This window comes from Rattus norvegicus, chromosome 8 (genome assembly GCF_021556685.1).
Source record: "Rattus norvegicus strain SHRSP/BbbUtx chromosome 8, alternate assembly SHRSP_T2T, whole genome shotgun sequence".
In the NCBI taxonomy this organism is placed as follows: Eukaryota; Metazoa; Chordata; class Mammalia; order Rodentia; family Muridae; genus Rattus; species Rattus norvegicus.
The window spans coordinates 16,895,022-16,919,383 of record NC_141541.1 but is presented as its reverse complement, the minus strand read 5'-3'; the positions used below and the strand labels follow the sequence as shown (position 1 = coordinate 16,919,383).

The 24,362-nt window shown below is 39.8% G+C and overlaps 1 protein-coding gene across 25 annotated transcripts; it reads right to left on the bottom strand.

Annotated features, from left to right (window-relative positions):
- Positions 1-1,823: 1,823 nt before the first annotated feature.
- Positions 1,824-24,266, bottom strand: Fam76b (family with sequence similarity 76, member B). 25 transcript variants are annotated; one of them, XR_015626842.1, is made up of 12 exons: positions 24,026-24,266; positions 22,601-22,665; positions 21,671-21,725; positions 20,525-20,680; positions 19,870-20,001; positions 18,416-18,615; positions 15,330-15,399; positions 15,097-15,177; positions 14,298-14,433; positions 11,455-11,556; positions 7,459-7,650; positions 1,824-2,464 (listed from the first exon to the last, which is right to left on the bottom strand). XR_015626842.1 is itself a non-coding variant. In XM_087563035.1 (11 exons), the coding sequence occupies exons 4-11, from the start codon at positions 20,596-20,598 to the stop codon at positions 2,345-2,347; spliced, it is 915 nt and encodes a 304-aa protein (XP_087419161.1). In that variant the 5' UTR covers positions 20,599-20,680; positions 21,671-21,725; positions 22,601-22,665; positions 24,026-24,266; the 3' UTR covers positions 1,824-2,344. The 25 variants fall into 25 exon arrangements, 15 of the variants coding, with proteins under 15 accessions (XP_087419161.1, XP_087419159.1, XP_087419166.1 ...); XR_015626844.1 differs by lacking the exons at positions 7,459-7,650; positions 19,870-20,001; positions 24,026-24,266 and adding exons at positions 14,555-14,612; positions 23,368-23,702 and having other exon boundaries at positions 15,330-15,377; XR_015626846.1 differs by lacking the exons at positions 7,459-7,650; positions 19,870-20,001; positions 24,026-24,266 and adding exons at positions 14,555-14,612; positions 23,368-23,702 and having other exon boundaries at positions 14,298-14,430; positions 15,330-15,377.
- Positions 24,267-24,362: the final 96 nt, after the last annotated feature.

Genomic DNA, 24,362 nt, shown 5'->3' with positions numbered 1-24,362 from the left:
TTTTTGATATTGTCTACTATAAGCTGCAGAGCATTCATGAACTATACTTTAAAATTGTGCATGTTCTGCGACGGAAAGTCAGACAGTACTGCAGATCAACAAATGCCAAGCCTTCTCAACAGTCAGATCACACCACATTCCCATTCCCCCCCCCCCCCAGCAGGGGAAGGAACCCAGGGCCTTGTGCTTGCTAGGCAAGCACCCTACCACTGAGCTAAATCCCCAATCCCCACATTCCCATTCTTATGATTCCTAAAACGGTCTATCTCTCCTTGTAAATGCCACATGCTTAATGACAGACTCATCGGGATACTGTCTTACATTTTACAGAATATGACATTGTTGTGTGACAAAACATTTCCCGGAGAGACACACATCTACTCACCCCAGGTAGGGAGCCCAGGACAGACCAAGGTGGGCTTTTTTTACAGGAATATGGGGAGGGCATCGTGGTGCATACCAGCAATCTGTGTGTAGGAGGTAGAAGCAGGAGAATCAGGAGTTTAACACCATTCTTACCTATAGTGAGTTCAAGGCCAACAACCTGAACTCACTATAAAACAAAGTAAAACTTAATGCTTTCTGCTCTGCTCGCCCTGATTTGGTGCAAGCTGAACCAAACAGTAGAATGAGGAGAGATGGCGGACGCTAGCTGGAGAAGGGCTGTGACTCTCAGCAGACAAAAGAAACCTCTGGAAGCACTTGAGGAAGTGCATGAACTAACACTGGAATTAGGAATATGTGTCTACATATTACTCATAACAATATATAAAAGTCATGACTGCAGCACCAAGACACACCAGACACTAGACAGCCAAGGGCCTTAGCTCCAGCTTCACATCTGTCCCACCCCTTATTAAACTCTTTACCTTCCAAAAATCTTCTGAATTATACATTGACTAAGGTGTAACATGTCAGGAACATTATTCAGACCGCTAACACACTAGACCACTTGGTCCAGTACAACCATATGCTGGACATTCACTCAAAATAATGTTTTCATCTGGGAACATTGATATGCTTATCTTGGCCCAAGTTTTATAGGTTTTCACATGACAAAGGAGACAGTCATTTGAGCTGCATCGAAAGTGAACAATACAAGAAGGATTTACAACAGAAGCTCAACAGTCTGGTTTTTAAGGTTGTCCTATTAGCAATGCCTAAGGCAAGCTTCATCATACTGGGAAAAGCCAGTTACCTGAAATGGACAAAACCAAGAAACAGGCACAGGACAATGACCTTTTAGGAATTATCTAAAGCAGTGGTTCTCAACCTTCCTAATGCTATGTCCCTTTAATACAGTTCCTCATGTTATGGGGACCCAGCAACCATAAAATTATCTCATTGCTACTTCATAACTGTATTTTTGCTGTTGTGAAGTGTAATGTAAATATTTAATATGCAGGATCCCTCATCTAACTCAAGCGACATCTTAATTCAAAGCATGCAACTTCTAATGCGGTGGGCACTAAAGCACGGGAGGACTTCCATGACTGTCCAAGCTGAGTGTTGACCGGCACCAGGCTGTAGCCGCAGAGCAGCAGTGATGCACACTGGCCATGCCACACTTTCCCACAGCACACTGCCTTTGCTAGAGATGTCGGCTTCTGATTCAGGGCCACTAGGTCCTGGTCCACTGCGTTTGCCCCCAGCACAATAAGAACAGGGATATTAGTGTGCATAAAGGACAAATACGCGGTGTACTGAAAGCATCAGTGGGACCAATGAAAGGGAAATAAATGTTCAACATTCAGTGCGATGTTCCTAAAGCAACTTTAAAAATACTAACTCTGAATTCAAAAGCAATCCATCCAAAGAGAAAATCTTTTCAAATTCATTTTTATTGAGCTTATCAGTTGACTGGATTTGGGGTTGGGGGGATATTATGGAATTGCTCAAATCTGTTTCTGAAAACATACTCTCACGTATAACAAAACATTCAACTATAAATTAACTAGAGGACTGGCGATGACTCAGTCTTTAAAGGCTAGGCTCACAACCCAAACCAAACTGGCCAGGGAAGCTTGCTCCATCTGAAGCAGGTCTTGGGGCTGGGCTGGCTGTGAAGGAAACCACTGCATAGGTAGCATGGTTTGGTAGCAGAGTTCTCCCTCTGGTGGACATTGGTAGGAATTTTCAGAAAGGTTAAGATCGTTCCAGGACTCTTCATTGCCTGACCTGTAATTTTGTAGTTGTTTTAAAGTCAAGGTGTTTGGACTATTGGAGAGCTGAGATGTAGACCCATTATGGGGGCTTCCGGTTAGGGATTTCATTTGCTGTCTCTTCAAAATCCCTCTTCTGGATCTCCAAGTGATGACTGCAGAAAGTGGGGGAAGTAAGTAGATCATGCCTTGTGTATGAGAAGACAACTAACTCCCTTGATTTTCCACTGTCTGAAGATGTGATGAGAAACCACCACCTGAGGATGAGCGCTCTCCACAAGTGCCTTCATCGTGTACATGGCCTGTGAAACCGTGAGAATCATTGTTGTTAATAAGCTTCTAATCTAAGGTCAGGAGATCTCAACCTGAGCTTGCAGCCATCTCTACTAACAGCCCTTGGTTATATAGGCTGTTCGCTGGAATGTAGGAAGTAGACCAACTTTTATTCCCTTGATCCCCAGAGCAGCCCTCTCTAGCCCTATCTGTCCTGATTGTCCCTATCTGTCCTGATTGTCCAAAAACACTGGAGACCAAAGGTTATTTAGTATGCTCACTCTCGGAACTGGCTATAGCCAAGTGTCAGCAGAGGAAATGGTCGGAGGCAGGGGAGAGTAGTTAAATTCTGGTTATGTTATGAAGTTAGGTCTGGCAGAAATTTTGAAAGAATGGTCAGAGTATGAGAAAGAGTCCAAGACAGTACTGAAGATTTGAGCCCCAACAAATTGAATGGTTTCCATCTAGGGTGAGAACATCAAGAGGGGCTTCCATTTGGACTGGGAGTCAGGGTCACTGCTAAGCACTAGGACACAATTTTGGACATATTAAATTTAAGAGGCTTAGACTGGCAAGATAATTCAGTAAGTAAACCTGATGGCCTGTGTTCAAATCCTAGGGCTCACACTGGAGAGAACTGACCCCCGCAGGTTGTATTCTCACCTTCATACTGTGATACACACACACACACACACACACACACACACACACACACACACACACACACACACACACCACAGATTAAAATGGTAAAATGAAGGTAGATCTAATCTATTATACGTTTATGCAGCACTAGACTCAGAGATTAACACTTAATAAAGTAGAAAATGAGTATCGTTTTTAAAATCTAAAAGGAAACATAGGAAGGAGGCTTGAACACCTCCAGCCCTCCAATGTAAGGGATGAAGGGGGACCAAGAACTGGAACAAGGCAGGAGACACAGCCAAGTGTGGGAGGCTCGGCTTTTAGTTTGCAGAACGCACCACAGTTCCTTTGGCAATGCCATCCTTTGCAGACTGCACTCCCTGTAGTAATCGGACGCTTGCAGATCCATGCACTTTCACCTCCTTGCAGTGACTGGCACATGGCATACCAAAGTGATTGCCTGTGCTCTACCGCAGTGATTGTTATGATGGAGAAATGGGAACCAAACTACACTGCAGCATGATGACGGTCATTTCTCAGACATGAATGTCTTTTTACTTGCTTACTTGAATACTGCTTTTCTTCTTCAGTGAGCATGTATTGAGTATAATTTTATAGGGGCCGTTGGTGCCAGTGTGTTGTCTTTTAAGTCAGGATCTCATTACATAGCCCAGGTTGTCCTCAAACTTGGAGAATGATAAGGGTCAGGATGACAGGCATGCACAAGGCCATTTGTGTTGCTTTCATTAGAAAGCTCTATGAGAAAAGTGGGACATGCCGGGCATAGTGGTGCACAGCTTTAATCCGTCCACCTTCTTCCAGGAGATGGATCAAAACCAAGTGTTTAATAACAGTCACAAAAACCTGTAAAGAATTAGTAATATCACTACCAATATTGGAAAATAGCCAATATGCAAACTACATTTGTATAAGTTTTATAAAGAAAAAAATTTAAATTTGACTCGCATTCTAACTAGGAGCCACCAATGTGATTAATGTGGTTGGGTATTTCCTGAGTGTTTTAGGCTATAGGTCCCTCCTCTATTGCTTTCACACACATCCCCCCCTAGCAACTAATGACGAAAATGTCAATTTCACCCTTTGTGACTTTCGATATGACCTTGGGTTCTATTTCTAATCTGAAAGCTCCTAACCCTACCAACTGGGCAACTCTTTGTACAGTCTCTCCATCAGAAACATTCAGTGTCACCAAGGTCCTGCCTAGTTTTACTATTGGTGCTCTCTACTGCAAGTTGTAAAAACAAGAGATCATTATTGCATCATAAGTTTGGCAATAAGTAGATTTTCCTCCCAAGAGAAATTGCACGTAGTCGATTTGCCTAGTGGTTTTAAAATAATGAATACTAGTGTTCAAAATAATGAATTAGTCCCTAGCCATTTGCCAATGGTGACCTATTACTGCTCTGGTTTTGTTTCTCGGCATTGTAATTATATATATAAATTCACTGAATGTTTCATTCCATTGGTTTTACCTTCTGTTCACACTGACTTGGATCAGCTTACCCATCTCACTAAAGCAGGCTGTACTAGCTAGGATGTTCCTTTAATGTTCAGTCCCAGTCATTTCCCTCATAGCTGCTGTTGGGACTTCACCAGGAGGAGGAAAAGCCACAATCTTCAGTATGCTCATAATGCCTCACCCCAAATGTCCATAATATTCCTAAACATGGAAATACATCGCTCAGTTGAACAGCTGGGACTTTGCAGACATAGCTAAATGTGAAATGGGGGTATAATGCAGACACAGAATGACACAACAGAAAAGATTAGAGTGGGACCAAAGAGCAGAGGTTTCAAGAATCTCACTGGGCTATGGAGGAAGAAGACCAGTGAACAGGACGAAACCAAGTGACGAAACCAAGTGACGAAACCAAGTGACGAAACCAAGTGACGAAACCGAGTGGGGGTGGGGCAGGGAATGGAAGCCCCTCCTACTGTATTCAGAACCACCCGGCCTACGGTGATTTCAGACTGAGGTCAATCTGTATCTGTGGTCCCCAAGACTTACATGTGTGTGTGTTGCTACTCAAATTACAGTAATTCATTTCAGCAGAATCAACACAAAGCTTTTGGTGTATTTTTATTGTGAAATGTTGGCTTAGAAAAAAAGTACAAAATGTCAACAGTCAGATGTGTACAGGTACAGTATTTTGTTAATCTATACATGTGACCAGCTTAACACATTCATCGTAAAATGCATATTTAGACCAATATACTCTAAAAAATGACTGTAATATTCACAGGCTATTCATACATGATAAACTGGAGCCCATATGACCCTCACTGGGATGTGCTACCTGCAGCAAACAGGCTAGAGCACACTACAGCACACCACAGTACCTCTGCACAGGCCCACGTTCACAGAGATCAACTCATTAGAGCAACACACTACAGACTTGGGACTGAGACTCAATGACTTATTTATACAATTGCAAAAACAAATTAAGTTATAAAATAGTCATGGAATAATAGTCTAGGGCTGAATACTGTAAAGCCCTAAATTTTAGTTTTACCTTGCACTTTACAAAGCTTCACTATTTTAAACTGATTTTCAATTTCCACGTCCACTAATAAGGGAATGGGGAGATACCGTTTCTACTGTCTCCAGCAAGGTATTAGAACTACTATAGTTCATTTAGAATTGTGACTACTGTGGATTGAAAAATGGCCAGGAAACTGTAATATAAATCATAACAAAACTTAAAGCAATGTAATGACTACTTTATGGATGCAGCAAATCCTGCAAACAATGACCACCCACAGTAAGGCGTTACCTACCAAAGTTCAGAACAGTTAAATGAAGGTGCTTCTGAGGCCTCATGACGGCAGACTAATTCAACCGCACTGTCCCTTGAAAATGACGTGTTTCTGAACTTGAAGATTTCCTTTCGCTTGTAGTAATGTACTGTGGGAAGTTTACTAAAACTTGAATAATCTAAAATGAATTGTTATATGTACTCTTAACACTAATCTTTACTATGAAAACCATATAAACATTTCTCTAAAAATAAACCCTTCGGGACTGATAAAAACAAGTACAACTGTCTGCACATTCCTAAGAGAAAGAAGTCATATGGTGTGGCCAGCAGTGCCTGAAGGTTTAAAATTCAACTTGAAGCCAGAACTAACCGTGAGCAGGTGTTGGTTACTGGCTGAAATCCACTAGAGTTCAGAAGCTGATCTGTAATTTTTCAGAACCTATCCCACACTATCTTAATCTTTTATAGACAATTTTATTCTTTTGAGACAAATTTATAAATAGTGTCTGAATCTTATAGATTTCAATTATTCAGACTTAAGCACAGATTTGATTATAAAAAGTTATTTAATTTTCCAGATTTGTATTAAATTTACAAAGTAAGTATGGTGTACATAAATATTAACTTAGAACACATTATAAAAAAAGCAGATATATGGACCGTTATAGAAACGTTATAAATTTTAAAGAAATTTTATATAAAAATAAAGCAAAACATGTAACTCACAAAATATAAACATGAAGCCACACAACATAAAAATAAAATCTCTATGAAAATGGAGTTAGAATTAAATCTTTAGGAAAGTATTCCAACACAATTAAATGACCTCAATGACCAACAGCTCCCCTTACGCTACAGCAGCAAACCACAAAATCATCTGAAGTCTATATGCATTATCAGTTCATTCTTAATATGCAATCTTGCATGTTATTAATAACTTTGATTTCTTTTTGAAATTCAGTTATGTACATATGCACTTATATACAAACACTTATTAACATGATTTTTAAACAAACCATATGTACAAAAGATCAGCATTCCTATAAATAAAAACATTAGGTGGCAAAAAGGCACTTGTAAGTAAAAATCTACAGTTTTTACAAAACAAAAACACATTTTACCTTGGATGCTGTACAGTAAACATCAATCCTATAACAGCAATGAAATGTTGATTACTAAACTGATGTTAGTGATGTCACTTTAAAAACATTTACATATTCTCTTAAGCTCTTTTAATAAAAGCACCATGATTCTCTAAATTCATGTTGATATGAAGTAAAAATACAATTCCCAAAAAAAGTGTTTACCATTTCCTTGTTTAAAAGTTTTGCATTTCTAAATTGAAAACTATTTATTTGAAATCAGCATAGTGTTAAAAGCAAAACACAACCCCTGCTGCTGTTCTGACGACCACTCCATTATTGCATGTTGCATTTTATACAGCGCACGCACACACGTGCACTCCACAACTATTGCTAGAAAAAAGTTCCGGGTATCAAAGAATTAAGAAGTCACTCCAAACCAGCTGAAGTTTTATCTGCATGTTTACAACTTAAAAAATGCTGTGTGTAAGTTATAAAAGTGAATAGGAGACATACCAATTTAGTGGCATGTAAAAATATCTTTCCACTGTACAGAGGTCTGTCATAGGACACCTCGAGCACACACTGTCAGGCAGAAATGCTAAACAAGTGACTTTTTCAAGGAGATGTTAGCACGCTTCCACTCTTGTCAAACTTTTTACCCTTTGACAAGGCTGCAACCTGTTTGAGTAGTTCTCTGTTTTTGGCCTGTGAGAGACAAAAATTCAAGATTTAAAAGTTTTGAACTATTAATCATGCTGAAAACTACTACTCAATATTATTTAATTTATATAAAAATTATATCAGTGAAACACTAAGAGACCCATGAGTTGGTATATTTCATCTTTTTAACGTTAGATAGGCAGAAAATTCTAGATTGGTTTATCAGCTCTTGGCAAACGTCAGTATTTGTCCACAACTAGTTTTGGACAAGAAATGGTAAGTGGCTCTCTCACTAGAAGTTTCAAATTTAAAAGGAAAAACTTTTGGTTTTTTAATGCATGAAAGCTATTTAAATGCATGTTATTCTACATGCATTCTATTTGATAGTATCAAAGGATGAATCAAATATTTTGGAGAATTTTCCAGCAAGCTGAATGAGGTGTTCCATTTGCTGTTTACATACAGAAAAAGTCTGAGACGGTTTTGTAAAAATCATTCTATCACTCTGCCAAAGGCCCCTTTAAACATTTTCCTAACTTACCTATTTGCATATACATGGATGTGTGTATGAGCGCGTGCCTATGTGTAGGCCACCATATGAAGGTCAAAGGGCAACTTGAGGGCATCCATTCCCTCTTCCCACCACATGGGTCCGGGAAATCAAACTCTGGTTCTAAGACTTGGAGGCCAGATGCTGCTCTTTCCCATTTTCACCAGCACCAGTGGTCCCGACTTTAGTATCATCTAAGCATTTCCTAACGGAGCTGGTATCATTTCCTAACACCCCATTCCCACCCTCTGCTGCTGCCACCAAAGACTGAAAATTTCACTTTAGCAATGCTGACTTTTCAGCTGGTTAAGACAATGCCTGCTCATCAGAAAGAACACTGCCTGCAGGGGGCGCTGTTTGGTACTGCTTTTGTTCCTGGGGGACTTTACAGGTGGGACCTTCATTCAGTCTTTTCTCATTCTTCTGTTGGTGCTACTCTATGCAGCCTCTGGGAAGTTAGATAATGAAAGTTCCTCTTGTAAACTGCAAATCATCAAGGCCCTCTGAAGTCTCTGAGCCAAACGAAACAGTATGGATCCCGTGCACCACTAAACTATCCCGTGCACCACTAAACTATAACGCTACTTTAAAATCCCCAGGGAAGTCCCTGCCACTCATTGCATAAACCATCACTCTGACAATCCTAGCCCCTGCCAGAGATAAAGAGTAACAATGTAACTATGTATTATTTAACATTAGCCTCAACAGACCCACTGGCAAGAAACAAACTTTGGAGTGCAGAGCAGTGACCCGAACAGACAGGCCTTAGCCAGGTCTGCGGAGGCAGGCAGTTAGCAGCAAGCATTTACCCTGGCTAACCAAAGAATCAAAACTGCTTTCAATCAAGGAAAAGTGAATTTACATTTTCCTTTCTTAGAACAAAATGCAGGAACTAAAATAGATCTTGAAAGCAGTTTTTCTCTTGAGTACTTTTGAAGCTAATTTTCAATATGTAGTTAGTCTCCCAATGACATCAGTAACGTGTTGATAAATTATATATACAACAAAGGCTTTAAGAAAAACAGTGCATTGCTGTTATCCTGAGTACTTTATTTTGCAGATAAGCTTTTTATTGCAGGGGTTAAATGCATACATTGAAATTTCATTCTAATACTTATTTTGCACCCTACAGAAGCCAATGTAAGTATTGTAATACTTAAGTCAGAAACATTTAAAAATGTCAGCCTAAATAAAGTTAAGAAACTATATAGACCCTGCCTATCTATCTCCAGGTTCTACTTACCTATGACTTAAATGGAGGACACCTTATCCGTAACAAGTTGAAAAATAATTACACAGACATGGTACTACAGTCTGAACACAACCACATTCACACACTATTTCCTTTCTCTTTTTAGCTTATCATATTAAGAACAGAATTTTTACTTGGCATTATTGGTACTTAGGATTTATTATCATTTGGGGGGTGAATTTCAGTTTATATTTCTAGGTTTGATAGTTTAAAATATTTAAAAGAGCTGTTAGAGCAAGATAATTTTATTAATTGTTAAATTTTCTGTATCATAAAAGATTAAGACAGTAGGTAGGAAGGAAAAGGGGGCACAAACCCAAGTACTTGGAGGCTAAAGGAGGATGATGAGTCTGAGGCCACACTGGGCTACATAGTAAAGCACTACCTCCAAAACAGAACAAACAAATCAAAGAGATAAAGATTTAACTAGGTCTACTCACCTCGGCAACTGCTAGTAAAGGTAGTAGGTGGGAACTACATTTAGCTGTCAAGAGTGTCTCTAGCAGAAACTCAAAGTACACAGGGAAGCAGCTGATAGAGGACATTCAGATACCCGAGTAACCTGAGGGGTGAGGTGACGCAAGCCCGGCGACCGTACAGGTAAGCCTGAGACACACAATGTAGGGTCTATGTCTCACTGACAACTTACGTGACTTGTTTTACCTGTAAAACTCAGCTATTATAAGAAGCAAATATGAACAAACCTATGAAACACATTGACTACACCTTCCCTCTGCATGAGTGGCTGCTATGGTGATAGCATAGGAAAATTCAGTTAAGAGGAAGTGGGTTGAAGACACCAACCAGGCTAAAACAAAAAATGGTTCCCTTGCAACTCACTTTAAAAAGGAACTGTTCTTTGGAGCGGTGGAAGAAAATACCTGGTTAAGGCAAACCTAGGAAGTGCTTACCATGATCATGGCTACTCTATAACTTACATGCGGTTGACTATATTCCAGGGAATCATTCACCATAACTTAGTAAGTATACAGTTAAAACAATCGCTTGTGGGTGAAAACAGTAACTAATGCACAGGCGGCCCAGCTCATGATGGTAACTCTCTGCGGAAGGAGGTCAAGTGCCTTTCCATGAACCATCACACATAAACAAATTCCCTGGACGCACTATGCCCTGGCTCTACAGAGGCTCCTTTACCAATTTCTGTCACTAGTAAGAATGGTAAGCAGGGACTATACATCTGGATTCCAAGAAGTGCGTAAATTCTATTCATTACGACGCATACCAAACCACAAAAAAATAGAAAATATACCTTGGTGTAATGAAAAAAAAATCAGCAAAAAACAAAGCATACAAATGAAGCAAAATTCATGCATTCCTTTCAAAGCTGCACTCTCCCTTCAAGTCTGAACTCTGAATACGACATCATCTGGAGTTTAAGACTGAAAGCTTCTTCACTTAGGGGCTAAGGTTATGTAGCACTTGCCTACCATGTGTAAGAGCCAGGACTTGCTCACTAGAACAACAAAAATAAACTAATAAAACAACCCTAAGCTTGTCACTCAAAGATTAACTCCATAAATGTCACGATTTACAACTATAGAACATGAAATCAATATGCTATGGTTTCATGCCTGTTTATAGAACAGATAAAAACAAGTTGCAATGAGGGACTATCATTCCTTTCTCTGCTCATGTTCACTATCTACTCTTTGGTGACTCAGCTTCCACTGTGCAGTTGTTGCAGATATTTAAGGCCTATGAATCGACAGTGCGCTAGTACTTACTACATATATTAATACCTGATACACCTTCAACACCTTCAGAGAGCCCACAGTTAAGCACTGTCTTGATTTGCAGCACTTGCACACAGTACAATGGCCCTTCAATCATGGTCTGGAGACCTGGCTTTTGGGGGCGGTGTGCAGGAGAGGTTTTGACATATAGCTCTGGCTGTACTGAAACTCACTCTGTAGACCAGGCTGGCCTCAAATTCACAGAGATCCACCTGTCTCTGCCTCCCAAGCATCCAACAAGAACCAATTTTCTTTATCTACCTCCCTTCTGCACATCACATAACACCATTTACCTGAAGCTGCTCCACAGTTTCTTTGTGTGCTTTTTCCATACTGTTCATCTTAGCTCTCAAGTTTGACTCTTGGTACTGAAAGTCTGCCTTCAGTTCGGTTAACTGAAATTAAAAATAAGGCATTCATGCACACACATCTGTCCATACACTAACACAATAAACATTCTTCCCCACAGGCTTGCCTTGTTATGAAGGCAGAGGAAGTTGGTAGCAACTGCATATTCTGTGAGACCAGTTGTTGCTCCTACTGCAGTCACGATTTTAACGTTAAGGATCTTTGAGAAGTTGCTGTGGGATTAATTGGTTACACTTCCATAACTAGCATTCCAAAGCAAAGCTTAATGGCTTGTAAAGTGCTTCAACCACATACACTTCAGATAAGTCAACAGGTTTCCAGTTAAAATCATCTTCAATAATGAAAGGAAAAAGGCTCCATAATAGGTACATTTCCCCAACAGTTACCAACCAAGGGAGATGGTGTTTGTAATTGTTAATTTGTGCCCAATATTATGTGCATGAAGCCATTATACTACAGTTACCTATCAGGACAAAAATACAGGCAATGTGGCAGGAGGAAAAGCAATTATTGTGAAAAGTGAACAAAATTAGACAAGTACTAGAAATAAACTCAATGGTGTAAGGAAGCAGAGACCACAAGATGATGCTTTCATTAATTTGAACACAAACAAAAGGACAGCATCATAGAATTTTAAATACACAGTCTAAGATGCTATTAACTCTTAGTAATTACACCAGGTAATTACTAAGTACCTAGTAAATAAAAAGGTACAAAAGCTCAGAGAAAAAGTCAAGAGTTTTATGCTCATCCTTCCAAACAAAAGGCTTCAGTCCCTTTCCTGAGTCAGTAGTGTATTTATAAAGAGACTTCTGTTCTGAAATGCCAATTCTGACACCATCAACTTTAATAATTATTTTAGTTGCTGTACTGCCTCCAGACCATGAGCTTCTGCAAGGGAAAGATAGTGTCTGTTTATCTGCCTGTGATTCTTTCTGACTTAGTACAGTGAGTGCCTGGCTTTGGAAGTCACTCAATAGAGAAACAGAGACAGGAAAATAACTTGATCCTTTAGACTACAAAGAAACCCTGCAAATGCAGGTTTTAGATACATAATTATTTTCCTTACAACACTAATTATAAACTTGCTGGTGCCTTTTGTTTTTAAAGGAAATGTTAAGCAGGAAATTCCAACAAAGTAGCTAAACACAACAGTGATGCTGGGGATGAAGGGTCAGAGTCTCCAACAGCAGTTTTCAACCTGTGGATGGTGACCCCTATTAGGTTGTTGGAGAGTTGTTGAATGACATTTGCAGGGGCCACCTAAAGCCATTGGAAAACACAGATATTTACATTACAATTCATAACAGTAACAAAATTATAGTTATGAAGTAGCAACAAAAATAATCTTATGGTTGGTGCAGGAGGGTCACAACACTAGGAAAGAACCACTGGTCTACATTTGTTAATGTTTGGTTCAGAATTACTGCTATTTTGCACTAAATCTGATATTTTATTCAACTTTTGTTCAAAGTTAATGCAGATATATTTGGCTTTGTGTTAAAGTTTGTGTACACATTTTCATAAAAGCAAATTAATTTAAAATTGTCACTCATAAAGAACCCTAAAAAAAACCCCTACAACTATCCAATTTTTACCTTGCAAACCAATGCTAATTTTCACAAACTAAATTTACTCACACTGTGGTACATACTAAAATAAAGAGGTGGGGCGTGTCTTTAACCTCAGCACTTGGGAGAAGGCAGGCAGATCCGGAGTTCCAGGCCAGGCAGAGGCACACACTGAAACCCTCGGTCAAAATATAAAGAATGAAGTAATACAGTAAATGAAGGCCATCAGTCATCACAGTGCTAGTGTGGGAGCGTAGCACAGAAGCTGCTGAAGGCAGGCGCCAGGACTAATTCTGTCCTAGTGGACCTGTCTAAATTTTAATCTCTTTGCTGATGGCAGGCACCTTTTAAAGATTCTACCTCTTCTTTATGTTCATTTCTTTTGTCTGTTAAAAATACAATTAATGCTATTTAGGAGCCATTAAAATTGTCTTTAATGTTTTCACTATTTTCCCAGTGGATGCTTGTCTGTAACCTAAGTATGCAGTAAGTTCTCTTCCACGGTGATGAACAGCAGCATCAACACAGCATTTACATGTGTCAAGAGCTTAAGAAATACTTCTTACACACATGATCATCACAGTCAGTCCATCAAGCAGCATGGAGCACATTATCTATAAAATGAGAAACCAAGGCCTCAACTAATGAACATGTTCTTCTTAAGGCCACACAGAAATGGCCAGGGTTGGAATTCCATCCTGAATGTGGCTAACTATCTATAAAGCCAGTGAGTACACCCACTTCGTACAGACTGCTCTTAGACCCCTACTGCTAATTACTACCACAGGACACTGAAGTATTATTACTTCTCATTGCCTAATTGATACAGATTGACATAGAAACGCAGTCAATATACATCAAAGACTGTTTTCAACTACTTTTAAAACAATGATTTATATATTCCATTTATATCTCATTCTAAGATTAAGATATCAGACCTACTTTAAATTTGCATACTAACTGAAAACTAATGCTTAAAGAATTACTACTATAATCAGCTCTCAGTTAATTCTTAGAACTATGAACATTCTGAAACACCATTTTTACTTATTTTCATTAGATGGCTTAGACTTCAATTTGGGCTTCTATAAAAGTCGTGCATTGCAAGCTAAAGAAATTTAACTCAACTAAAGAAAATTTGCAAGGGTTAAGTTAAGATGCAAATCTTACCAGGCTTCAGTGAACTATATCCTCACCTTTTTATCTTTTTCCAAAATGGTCTGGTCTCTCTGCTGTAAGAGACGCTTAAGTGACATCACTTCTTCTTTCAGTTGACTGATAAGGACAAAATTGTCTGTTCCCCCACTATCTGCTGACTGATTTATAGAGCTACTAAAAAAGAAAAAAGTAAAACAGAATTACATAAAGTAGAAGGAAAATCTGCACATGTTCAAATTGCATAAATTAGACAATTCCACAAACATCCTTAAGGCTAATGCAAAAAAATATGTACCTGACAGAAATGGATGCAACTGGCAAATTACCTTACTAATGGCACACATTACATACACCTGCAGAAATATAATTGAGTATTAGCTTTTAGGGGTCAATACTTCTAGCGTAAAGCAATAGGCAGCCAATTTGTACAGTAACATCAGCAAACGTCGGCTAATGAGCTCGAAACAAGTCACACGCATAGCTTTAATCAAAACATTTGCTAAGCAGGTCAATTGGGAAATACCACAGTCAGATTTGTGTCTCTTTTCCTTGAAAAACTACAGTAATGTTTTCTATTCAGATTTTTTCTTTCCTCAGAACCCAAATTTATTCCCCAGTTACAACAATCAATAGTTCAGTGCCACTTTCTTATTGCCAAAAGTTAAGGTTTTCTTAACTGATTATGTATGCTTTACTCTCCAAGGTGACTTAAAAGGGGGGTCAGTGTGTGAGACCCATGTTTCTATTCTCATATAAAATATGTAATAATAATTGATAATTAACCAAAACTATTCAATTAAGTTCAGTTTTCATAGCACTAAAGAAATCTGTTTTTACCTATCTCCATTAGATGGCTTAGATTCCAGTTTGGGCTTTTTCTTTGGAGTTTCATTCTGAATTGCTGCAGAGGATTTATGGCTGAAAGCAAACATTAGCAGAAGTGATTAGAATAAAATAGACAGAGGCATCAACTTATAAGCTATTACTCCTCTGCAACGACACCGTTCCTTTCCAGTCTGAATAAGCACGTAGAGAGACTGACTATACACCGCGCACACACCAGCACTCACCTCTGTTTCCACAGTCCCTGCTCCTGCTCAGGACTTAGACTGCTGACTCTGAAAAACACATGAGCAACATCTGATCATATTTACTTAACACATTCTTCCCAGAGGAACCAAACTGCTCTAAATCTACTCATCAATTAATATATGAAACAAATCACATTTTAATAGGATAACCTCTAATTACTAGCCAGCCTACATTTTTTAAATACAGGTATAATGGTAGATTGTATTTTCTCTTTAAGATTTCCAATAACTCAATTTAAAACTGTACTCAGTTTTGGAGTACATGAGCACAAGAGCACAGCAGGATCATGTAAGAATCTAGGAATGACTCTGTCAACTGCCCTGGCTACACTACACAGAGGTCTGCATCTGCATGGTTATCCAAATGCAGATAAACTTGACCTAACTTGAGCTGCTAAGGATCCCTGTCAAGCTGGACTAGGAAGTAGCTTATTTCCTTTCTTCTTAGTCTCCCTAAGCAGCCTTCTCCAAGTCTACAGATGTCTCTTTGTCAGTACACAAAAGTCACACTCATCATACTGGAAAACTTCAGAAAGACAAATAGTTTCACTCAGAATGCTATGACTTCTTTCCCATTTTTCTGTAATATTAATAACTACTAAATAGCCTGAGAGTTGAAACACATATTCAACTTAAGAAATGCACATCATCTAAGCTGTAATACCATAAAGTTATTTAAAGTCCCCAAGTCTTACTTCCATATCCGTGAAATGGGTATAATTCATTTTGTTTATGGCTACAGGCACTTATACAAGTAAGACAACCTAATACAGCATGAACATGTATCACAAATATATACATTTACAAGTGTATGAAAACCAGTCACATTTTCTTAAGTAGAAGTAAAATAGAGAATTAAAATATACCCAGAAAACCAAAACAAACGAGAAAAACACTGAAGTTCCAAAGACTGAGCTGTAACCCTATTACCCTGGATCATTCTCCATCAGGCATCAAATTGCAGGTCTAAGGAGGGATTCCTCTGTACATGTATAAAACAAATGAAAACAAATCTCACTATGTGTACGAATTCCCAAGTCACATAAGTACTCACTTAAGTCCCAATAGCACAGTAATGACATATCAGAAACTCCTAGAATCGCCATCTTAGTGATCCAAGGCTGTCATCCTGGATCCAAACTGACTTTAGTGCTATGCCCTGCACGACAGAACTTAACCATCAACCTTCCTCTATTATATCACACCCATTCTTTCTGATCTACTCAACTTAAGATAGGACCCAACAAGCTGGCTTGCCTATTCATAATATGGTCTTTAGTCATCAGATACACAACTGTACCACCAGCCTTACGCAGTGACAGGTTCTGTATCTGAGGATCCAATTAACTACAGAGGAAATGTAGGTCAGCCCACAGTGGTCACTGCAGTGAACAATACTGAACTTTTGTCTCTTCTGCATAAACAGCACATAGTCAACAACGGGTTCTAAATATAATCCATTGTGTTAGGTATTCTAAGTAATTTACAGATCACTTACAGTACAGGTCATACAACACTAGACGACATCATGAAGGAGACTGGGGCACTTTCTCTTGTGAATAACAAGGGAATAATGTATCTGTATTTCTTAAGTACCCTTCCAAAAGAGAAACGAAAGCCAGCATTGTCTTTTTCCCTTTTTCATTAGAAAATTGTTATCCTTTTAAAAGATTAAATGGCTGCCACCTAAATTTACATCTTGGTTTTTTTCCCATCACGCTAGGAGAAAATCATTCTAAAGACAGCCAGGGAAGAAGAGATTCTAGGGTCTGAGGAACAGAGTATATACTGAGAACAGTATATACTTTTTTAACATTCTTCTTATAGCAAGGAACAGAATCAAGGCTTGTGCTCTTCTGCTCCTCAGTTCTCAAACCCTCCATTTTCTTCCTCCGTGAGAATGCACGCAGTCTACGACTGCCACCCTAGGAAACACTACAGCACAGCAGCAAGCACCACGGACTCAATGAAGCCTCACAGTCTAAGAGGTGTTTGCTGGTGTTAAGCTAAAACTTTTGTGTTGCAAAATGTGTAAGCCATTTGTTTCCTGCACATAAAATATTTTAAATAACTATCTGAAATTCTAAAGATGCATAGAAAAATTTAGAGAAAAAAACAAATTCTTCTGAAAAATAGGTATACATCAAATCCTTATTTGCAATTTTCAAACTAAATTTGTTTTAATGTTGTTTTTTTCTATAAACACTACAATTACATCTTAAAATCTTCTTAATCATACAGTTAAAAATTACTACTATATAGTTTCTCTCTATGTGAAATCACTTTAAAAACTAAGTAAGATGTTGTATTTGAAGTTTTACAATGCCACCTATGCTTTAAAAAAAAAAAATCCAACAACAAACAAAAGTATAAAACGAAGTACCCACAGTTAAAATAATGTCTCTTACAGTTTGGAACTGGAAGACTAAGAATGCTTCTGCAGGGGCTGGGCAGATAGCTTAAAGGTAGAGCCTGTGCTTAGCACAGAGAAGGACCTGGGTTCATACAAAATAAATGTATGTATGTATGTATGTATGTATGTATGTATGTATGTATGTATGTATATATAGTCTGTTCTCTGGAAGGATTAAATATGTATTCCTCCAGGTTGCTTTACATGTGTTTTTACTACGGTAAACAAAGAGCAAGTGAAATAAACTTCAAATACTCAGACAGAAAACAAGGGCTTCCCATGAAGCCTGCGACCTAGAGCCAAACTTGTTCTACAAAGTCACTCTCTATCCTCCAAGGTCGCGGTGTCATACACATACCCATAAGATTAAAAAAATAAATAATTTTATATAAATAAAACCTAAAGTTATCTTTTAAAATGGAAGCTTTTGTTAATTGGCATAACTGAAATGTCAATGCTGATGTACCTTGATTTTCATACATGGTTTTATAAATGAATTCTGCACTATTTTAATAAATACAGAATACACTGTGGACATCTTTCAGAGCATCATGTGCAACAGAAACTGGCCACTAGGAGGCAAGATAACAGACACAGTGAAAGCTCATTAGCAATGGCAGGACCGGTTATAACAAAGGATTTTAGTGCTTACTTGTGGTGGCCACTGCTGTGGCGATGGTGGTGATGGTGGTGGTGGTGATGGTGTTTTGAATGGTGCTGGTCTTTCTCAGTAAGAGATGAAGATGAGGAATTGGAATGTGAAGACCCCAAACTCTTCCTCTGTTCTTTTGTCTTCTGTAAAACCCTCTTGTATGATAAGGTGCAGAGCCAACACAGTAACTTCCCATCCACCTTCGAGGAAAACAGCTGGGTAAGTGCACTTGCAAACGGGCTGCAGCAAGTCTAGCAAGCCACTCAACCTGCAAGCACTTCACTCCACATGTGCAACTCTTACTTTCGTGAAATTCCAGAATAAATGCACGTATGCAGATTTTTTAAACTGAGCACAAATATATGTTTGGATTAATACTGTAAGGGGATTATAAAATTAGCTACGAGCACTGATTTATAGACCTCCAGCACTGTTCAAAGTAATTTTAATTTTGAGAGACACTGCCTTTATGTAGTCTAGAAGGTAAGTACAACAGGGGCTGGAGAGACAGCTCAGGAGTTGAGCGCATGTTTTGCTCTTACAGAGAACCCAGGTTCAGTTCTTGGCACCCACATGGTGGCTCACAATCAGCTACAACTCCAGTTCCAGGGCATACAGAAGTCCCTCTGACTTCCTCGGGTATTAGATAGGCACATGGTTCACACATGCAGGCAAAACATTTATAGACATAAATCAGTCTAAAAAAAAAAGGAGTACAAATGGCTGATTATTTCAAAGAAATCTAGCTGGAATGTTTTAGTAGTGAATTACCAAAATGACAGTTACTTCCCACAAGAGTAAACACTGACTTAAACAAGAACAGAAGCTGTAACAACAATCAATTCTCATTATATTCAGAGTTTATATATCTGTAGATTTGCCTATTATCTAAGTCTAGACTCCTATTTATGGTCATTCACATAGATGTGGAGCAGCACAAAACTCCTGTTAGCAGGCGTCACAGCCCCACCTATAGCAAAACAAGCCAGGATTCTCTTCCGTGCTTCAGCTCTCACACCGTAAACCACTGTTCTTTCCAGAATCATTCAGTACTGCCATTCTTAGTTTTAAAAAGGCTGTGATGGACCTTAGAAAAAAAAGCTAGTTATAGTTTTGTTCAGTTATTATTACTGCTCCTGGCCATGAGTTCAATTAGGTTCACATATAAGTTATCTTCAACAGACACTAAAATCACAAATGTATTGGATAATTGTAAGCATGTTAAGATTATAGGCAGGAACTTACTCCTGAATTCCTCTTAAAAACTACAGCTTGCTATTCACTGGTGCTCCTGGCAACTTTACAGACAGGAACTACTGCAAATAATGAGAACCAATTGTGTGAGGCCAGCGGAGAGAAAGTGACTTCTTTCCAAAATTAAGGTCTAGTTTCTGCCTTTCCTCATTCCATACAGGAAATGCTGGAGGGACATGTCTTACAACTAAGGTACATACAGTGCTGTGGGGGATCTGGGTAAGCCCCTCAAAGTGACAGTCATCCTCCAAAGCAACTGAAACTGACACACAGGAGGCTTGTGTGAATGCTCATCAGCAGAGGAATGGCACATACACCTAATAATTACGTCACTGTAGGCAGAGAGAAACAAACAGGAGTTTCAAACACGAGCCAAACAAAAGGCAGACACTAACTCTGAATCTTATGTGCTAATATGCCATCTGGTGTTTTTTCTCACAGCAACAATTTCAAGTAACCAGCAAGCATATACGTAAAAGGATTCACTTCAAAACGGAACTGGAATGAACAGTGCAGAACGCCTATCACAAAGGATTATAAGCATTCTCACTCAGGACAGTTCTACTGTACTGTCTAGGCTGGTCTTGAATTTCTGGGTTCCAATGATCCTCCTGCTTCACCATCCCACAGAGCTGGGACTATAGGCACACACCATATTCAGCATGACAGATCTTTCGGGTATAGTCATCCTAACTGGTCAACATGAACCCACACATGATGCAAAGTCATAATATGCTACTCCTCCATTTCTGTTTTCCAGTAGCAGGAACCAGGGTCTTAGAGGTGTACTGATTATAACAATTGCCAAGTTTGGTGCTTTAATTCTAGAAGATATCATAACGTAAGTAAACATACTTTTCTTCTTCCTTCCTCCTTCCGATCAAAAGCACACTGCTGTTTGCACTGTTCACAGGTTTGAGGTGCTCCATATTTTTTTTCTGAATTTGTACAACGCTGACACTTGGTACCAATAAATGCTGCAATTATGTTACAGTACTGACAAGGCTTAGGCTGAAAAATAAACATATTTTGTTTAACTGAGATATTTAAAACTTTGTTGCATATGACACATCCAGTGTTAGTAATCTACTTGGGGGGTTAATGAAGAAAAGTGTTAAGTTAAAAACATTTGTTTCTGCCAAGTATATATTCAAAGACAAATACTATGGGTCTATTCATTCAACTAACATTTATTGCTACGGTCATGAAGCTCACTACCCATGCTCAGAAATCTGACCACTGTGAGAAAGACAACGTGCGTGAGTCCTCAGTGGACTTATACGGCATTTTTACGGCATTTTTATACAATATAAAATTTGTTTATGGGCTTAAAGTTATTCACAGTAAAGTCTCATAACCTTTAACTTGAGGATATGAACTTAAGAGTGATTTACTAGCTAGCTTAACTGTTACATCATTTATGCAATCAAAAATAATTTTACCATGCATAGGTTGTTGCCACAGTAAACATAAATATCTTTTCAATATTAAAGAATTGTATTGCATATTCAATTTAAGTAAGAATAAGCATCCTTGATTTCTTGTATATTCAGGACAGTATAGAGTCTTAAGGTCAGCACTTTGACCAATCATAAACAGCACCGATATTACTATCAACAACGCGCACGCGCATTAGTCAATTTGTACCAAGATACTGTCATTGGTTTTGAACACTTGAATGGTGCTGCCATATAAAAAGTCCCAGAAATCAGGAGAAAGTTTGATTATTGAAAATAAATATGTTCACATTAAGGAGCTTGCCTCATTGGTACTTTTAAAAAATACCTTCACAAACTTCACACTGAAATAAGCTATAAAGCATCTAAAGCATGCAGTTGTTTTTAAACAACTTCATTTTCCCACTAACAGTACAGAAAAAGTTTTCCAAGAACTATGTTGATATGTGCAGATTAAGTACAGAGACTGGACTGTTTTGTGAGAAAAATCATGAAGAACTGAAACTAGTCAATAATAAGGACTTGAAATGAAAAACATACTTACTGTTCCAAACTGTTTGACATTTTGAGCACACTTCTTACAAATTGTGTTAGTTTTGCTGAAAAGGAATTGTATTCAGATGATTACTCATGCAGCTTTCCATGTAGGTATCATGTGCTGGCCTATAATAAATCTGTACATGACTTATTTTGGGTTAACTTTAGGATAGTTTTCTGTAAACCCAGTTTTCTTTAAGACAAATTTTCCATATACTATTTACGTACTACAGTGCCTCCAGGTCTCAGGATATATGCCCAGGTTGGTCTCTAAGTGGTAATTCTCCTGCCTCCACCTCCAAACACTGTGCTTATAGGCAACCAACTTACTGCATATTTTCTGTAAAGAAAACAAAGCAGAAGCCCTAATGTCTTCCCTCTGGTTCTAAACATTCCCTTACCAATACGAACACACATTCTCATGCATCAGGGCCCACCTCACTTCCCAGCCTGCCCTTTTCCACTGCCATGTCCACATACTCAGTAAGAAAACCACTTGTTCTCTTGAGTTGACTTTGTGTCCTCTAAAAGAGGGGTCTACTGTTAAAAGCATCTGTGCTAATCACACTGCTAAAGGCAGAGACTGCAGTCTTAGAAGGCAGTTGGAAAGACTGTAGCTCTTTCCTTAGGCTAGTTAGCAGTTTCCCCTTAAAAACAGTTTAAAAGTAATTGTTTATATTTTGATTGTTGGCAGAAGTATACATTTTCCATCTATCAATTTATCCCTTATTTTCACGTGTTCAAGTTGAAATCTGGTTCTAAAATAAAACCAGGATTTCTTTAGTTAAATGTCTTCTCTCATACTGCACATAGTAGCTTTTCATTTTAAATTTCAGAAACAAAAGCATTTTTTCGAAGCGCTTTAACACAAATATTACAACCCCCAGTTATTCCTTATACAAATGTGTAACAACGAAAAACTGCTCAGTATACAAACCTCTCCTGCTGAAATTCTGATCTGCAGTAAGTACATTTTACAATAGGATGTGCAATCCGACATTCCTGTAATAAGATAATACATAAGTCAGTTTTTATCTCAGACTCCCAACCTTGCTCTTCTGCTAGAAATTAATCGACCTAGTCAAGTGCCTGAAATGTCAAAAAAACCTAGCTGGCAACGTAAACAACTGGTGATTTATCACATTAACTGCCAGTTAGAGTATAATTCCATGGGGATATTTTTGTCCTTAGTGGATGCGGAGGGTCGAGGAGAGATATGGAAAAGATAAAAACCAAGGAAGCTGTCAGGACTGACTTCCAGGGGGTGATTTACATGTGAAACTATTAGTTATTTTTGTACAGTTGCTCACAGACAGCATCCCAGCTTTTATGGGATGGGAGGAGCTCCAAATCAGAGCACTCTGTTCCCAAACCAGTCGCTTCACTTTCCGGGACAGAAAAGCAGGATGCCATCAGCTCTGCAGCTTCAGGTTCGGGTTCCTAGCAAGAAAGTGCAAACACGGCCCTGCCTCCCAGTGGAAGGAGAAGGCAGTCCCTCCCAAATCTGGTATGAGAGAGTCTGCACCGGATCTCTGCGACACGGTGGACTGGTGGCCTCCTGGCTCAGCCCCACCCGAGACCGCCAGGCGCGGCCGAGTCAGCCCCAGTCTGAGAGCAGGCGGGACGCGGTCGAAACGGGTCTCGCCCACATAATGCCCGGACCCTGGCGGGGAGCGGTGCGCTGAACGCCCGGCGCCCACCGACCTTGCAGAGCTGTTGGCCCTGCGATAGCTCCTCGAAGGGGTAGCGCTGCGTGCACTTGGTGCAGGCGTACAGGGCCGACGCCGCCATCCTGCTTTCCGGCTCCTCCGCGCGCGCTCAGGCGGGGCCTCCGGGAACTCGGCTGCCCCGCCCGCGGGCTCTTCTGCCGCTGCGGCCCCGGCCTGGCAACTGCCGGGCCCCCTGCGTCCCCCTCCGCCTCCGACGCCGTCCCGGGACACCTACTACCGCCCGCCCCGCCGCTCCAGCTTAGGCCCGGACCGTGGCGGAGGGAGACGAAGCGGGAGCAAGGCTGTGGATTCCGCTTCCTCCTCGGTCTCGCGTCCCTCCCTATGATTGGCTACAGAGAGCCCTCACGTCACTCGGAAGCTCCGCCCAGTCCCTTGCTTCGGTTAGGCAGGGAGCGCCCACAAAGAGAGAAAGAACCAACCAATAGGAGGCTGCCGCTCTCGGAGCGCGAACTCCGCTTTGAAAAGATCCCGCCCACAAGCCGCGGCCAGTCATCCTTTGGCTGGTGCGCCTGAGCCCATTGGGCACAGGTTCACGAAGCGCCATTTTTTTTTCAGTCCTTGGCTTCCATTGGACCATGTCGTTAAGCCCCTCCTACTCCTGTTTGTCATTGGCCGAAAGGTCAGTACTTCACCTGGAAAGGCAACGCTCTCTGGAGTTTATTCCTGGGATGTTGATGGAGTGTATCAACTTTCCAATCACCTTTATTCAGCTTCCGTCATCCACACCAGTAGGCGCTGAAGGCTCCAGAAGCTCTACCCTTTGCTTCCTCCTTCAAAACATTCATCCCTTTCCAGAAGCTCCCAGAGCAGTCTGCCAACTCACGACGTTGCCGTCCCCGCAGGCTCCGCTGTGCGCTACCTTGTGACGTCACCGAGAGAAGAGGCGGGCTCTCCCCTGCCACCAGAAGTTGTCCTCTTTTCTGATTGGTCACTGGAAGGCGCCTGTCAAGACGCGTTGCCTTTCCCTTG

What these genes read in the sequence shown, in the direction of transcription:
- Fam76b (XM_087563030.1), bottom strand. Translation starts at nt 23,454, where the DNA reads ATGGCGGCGTCGGCCCTGTACGCCTGCACCAAGTGCACGCAGCGCTAC. An exon ending in AGGGCCAACAGCTCTGCAAG is followed by an intron (nt 22,666 to 23,367) that starts GTCGGTGGGCGC and finishes ATCTTATTACAG; the next exon opens with GAATGTCGGATTGCACATCC. An exon ending in TCAGAATTTCAGCAGGAGAG is followed by an intron (nt 21,726 to 22,600) that starts GTTTGTATACTG and finishes ATTCCTTTTCAG; the next exon opens with CAAAACTAACACAATTTGTA.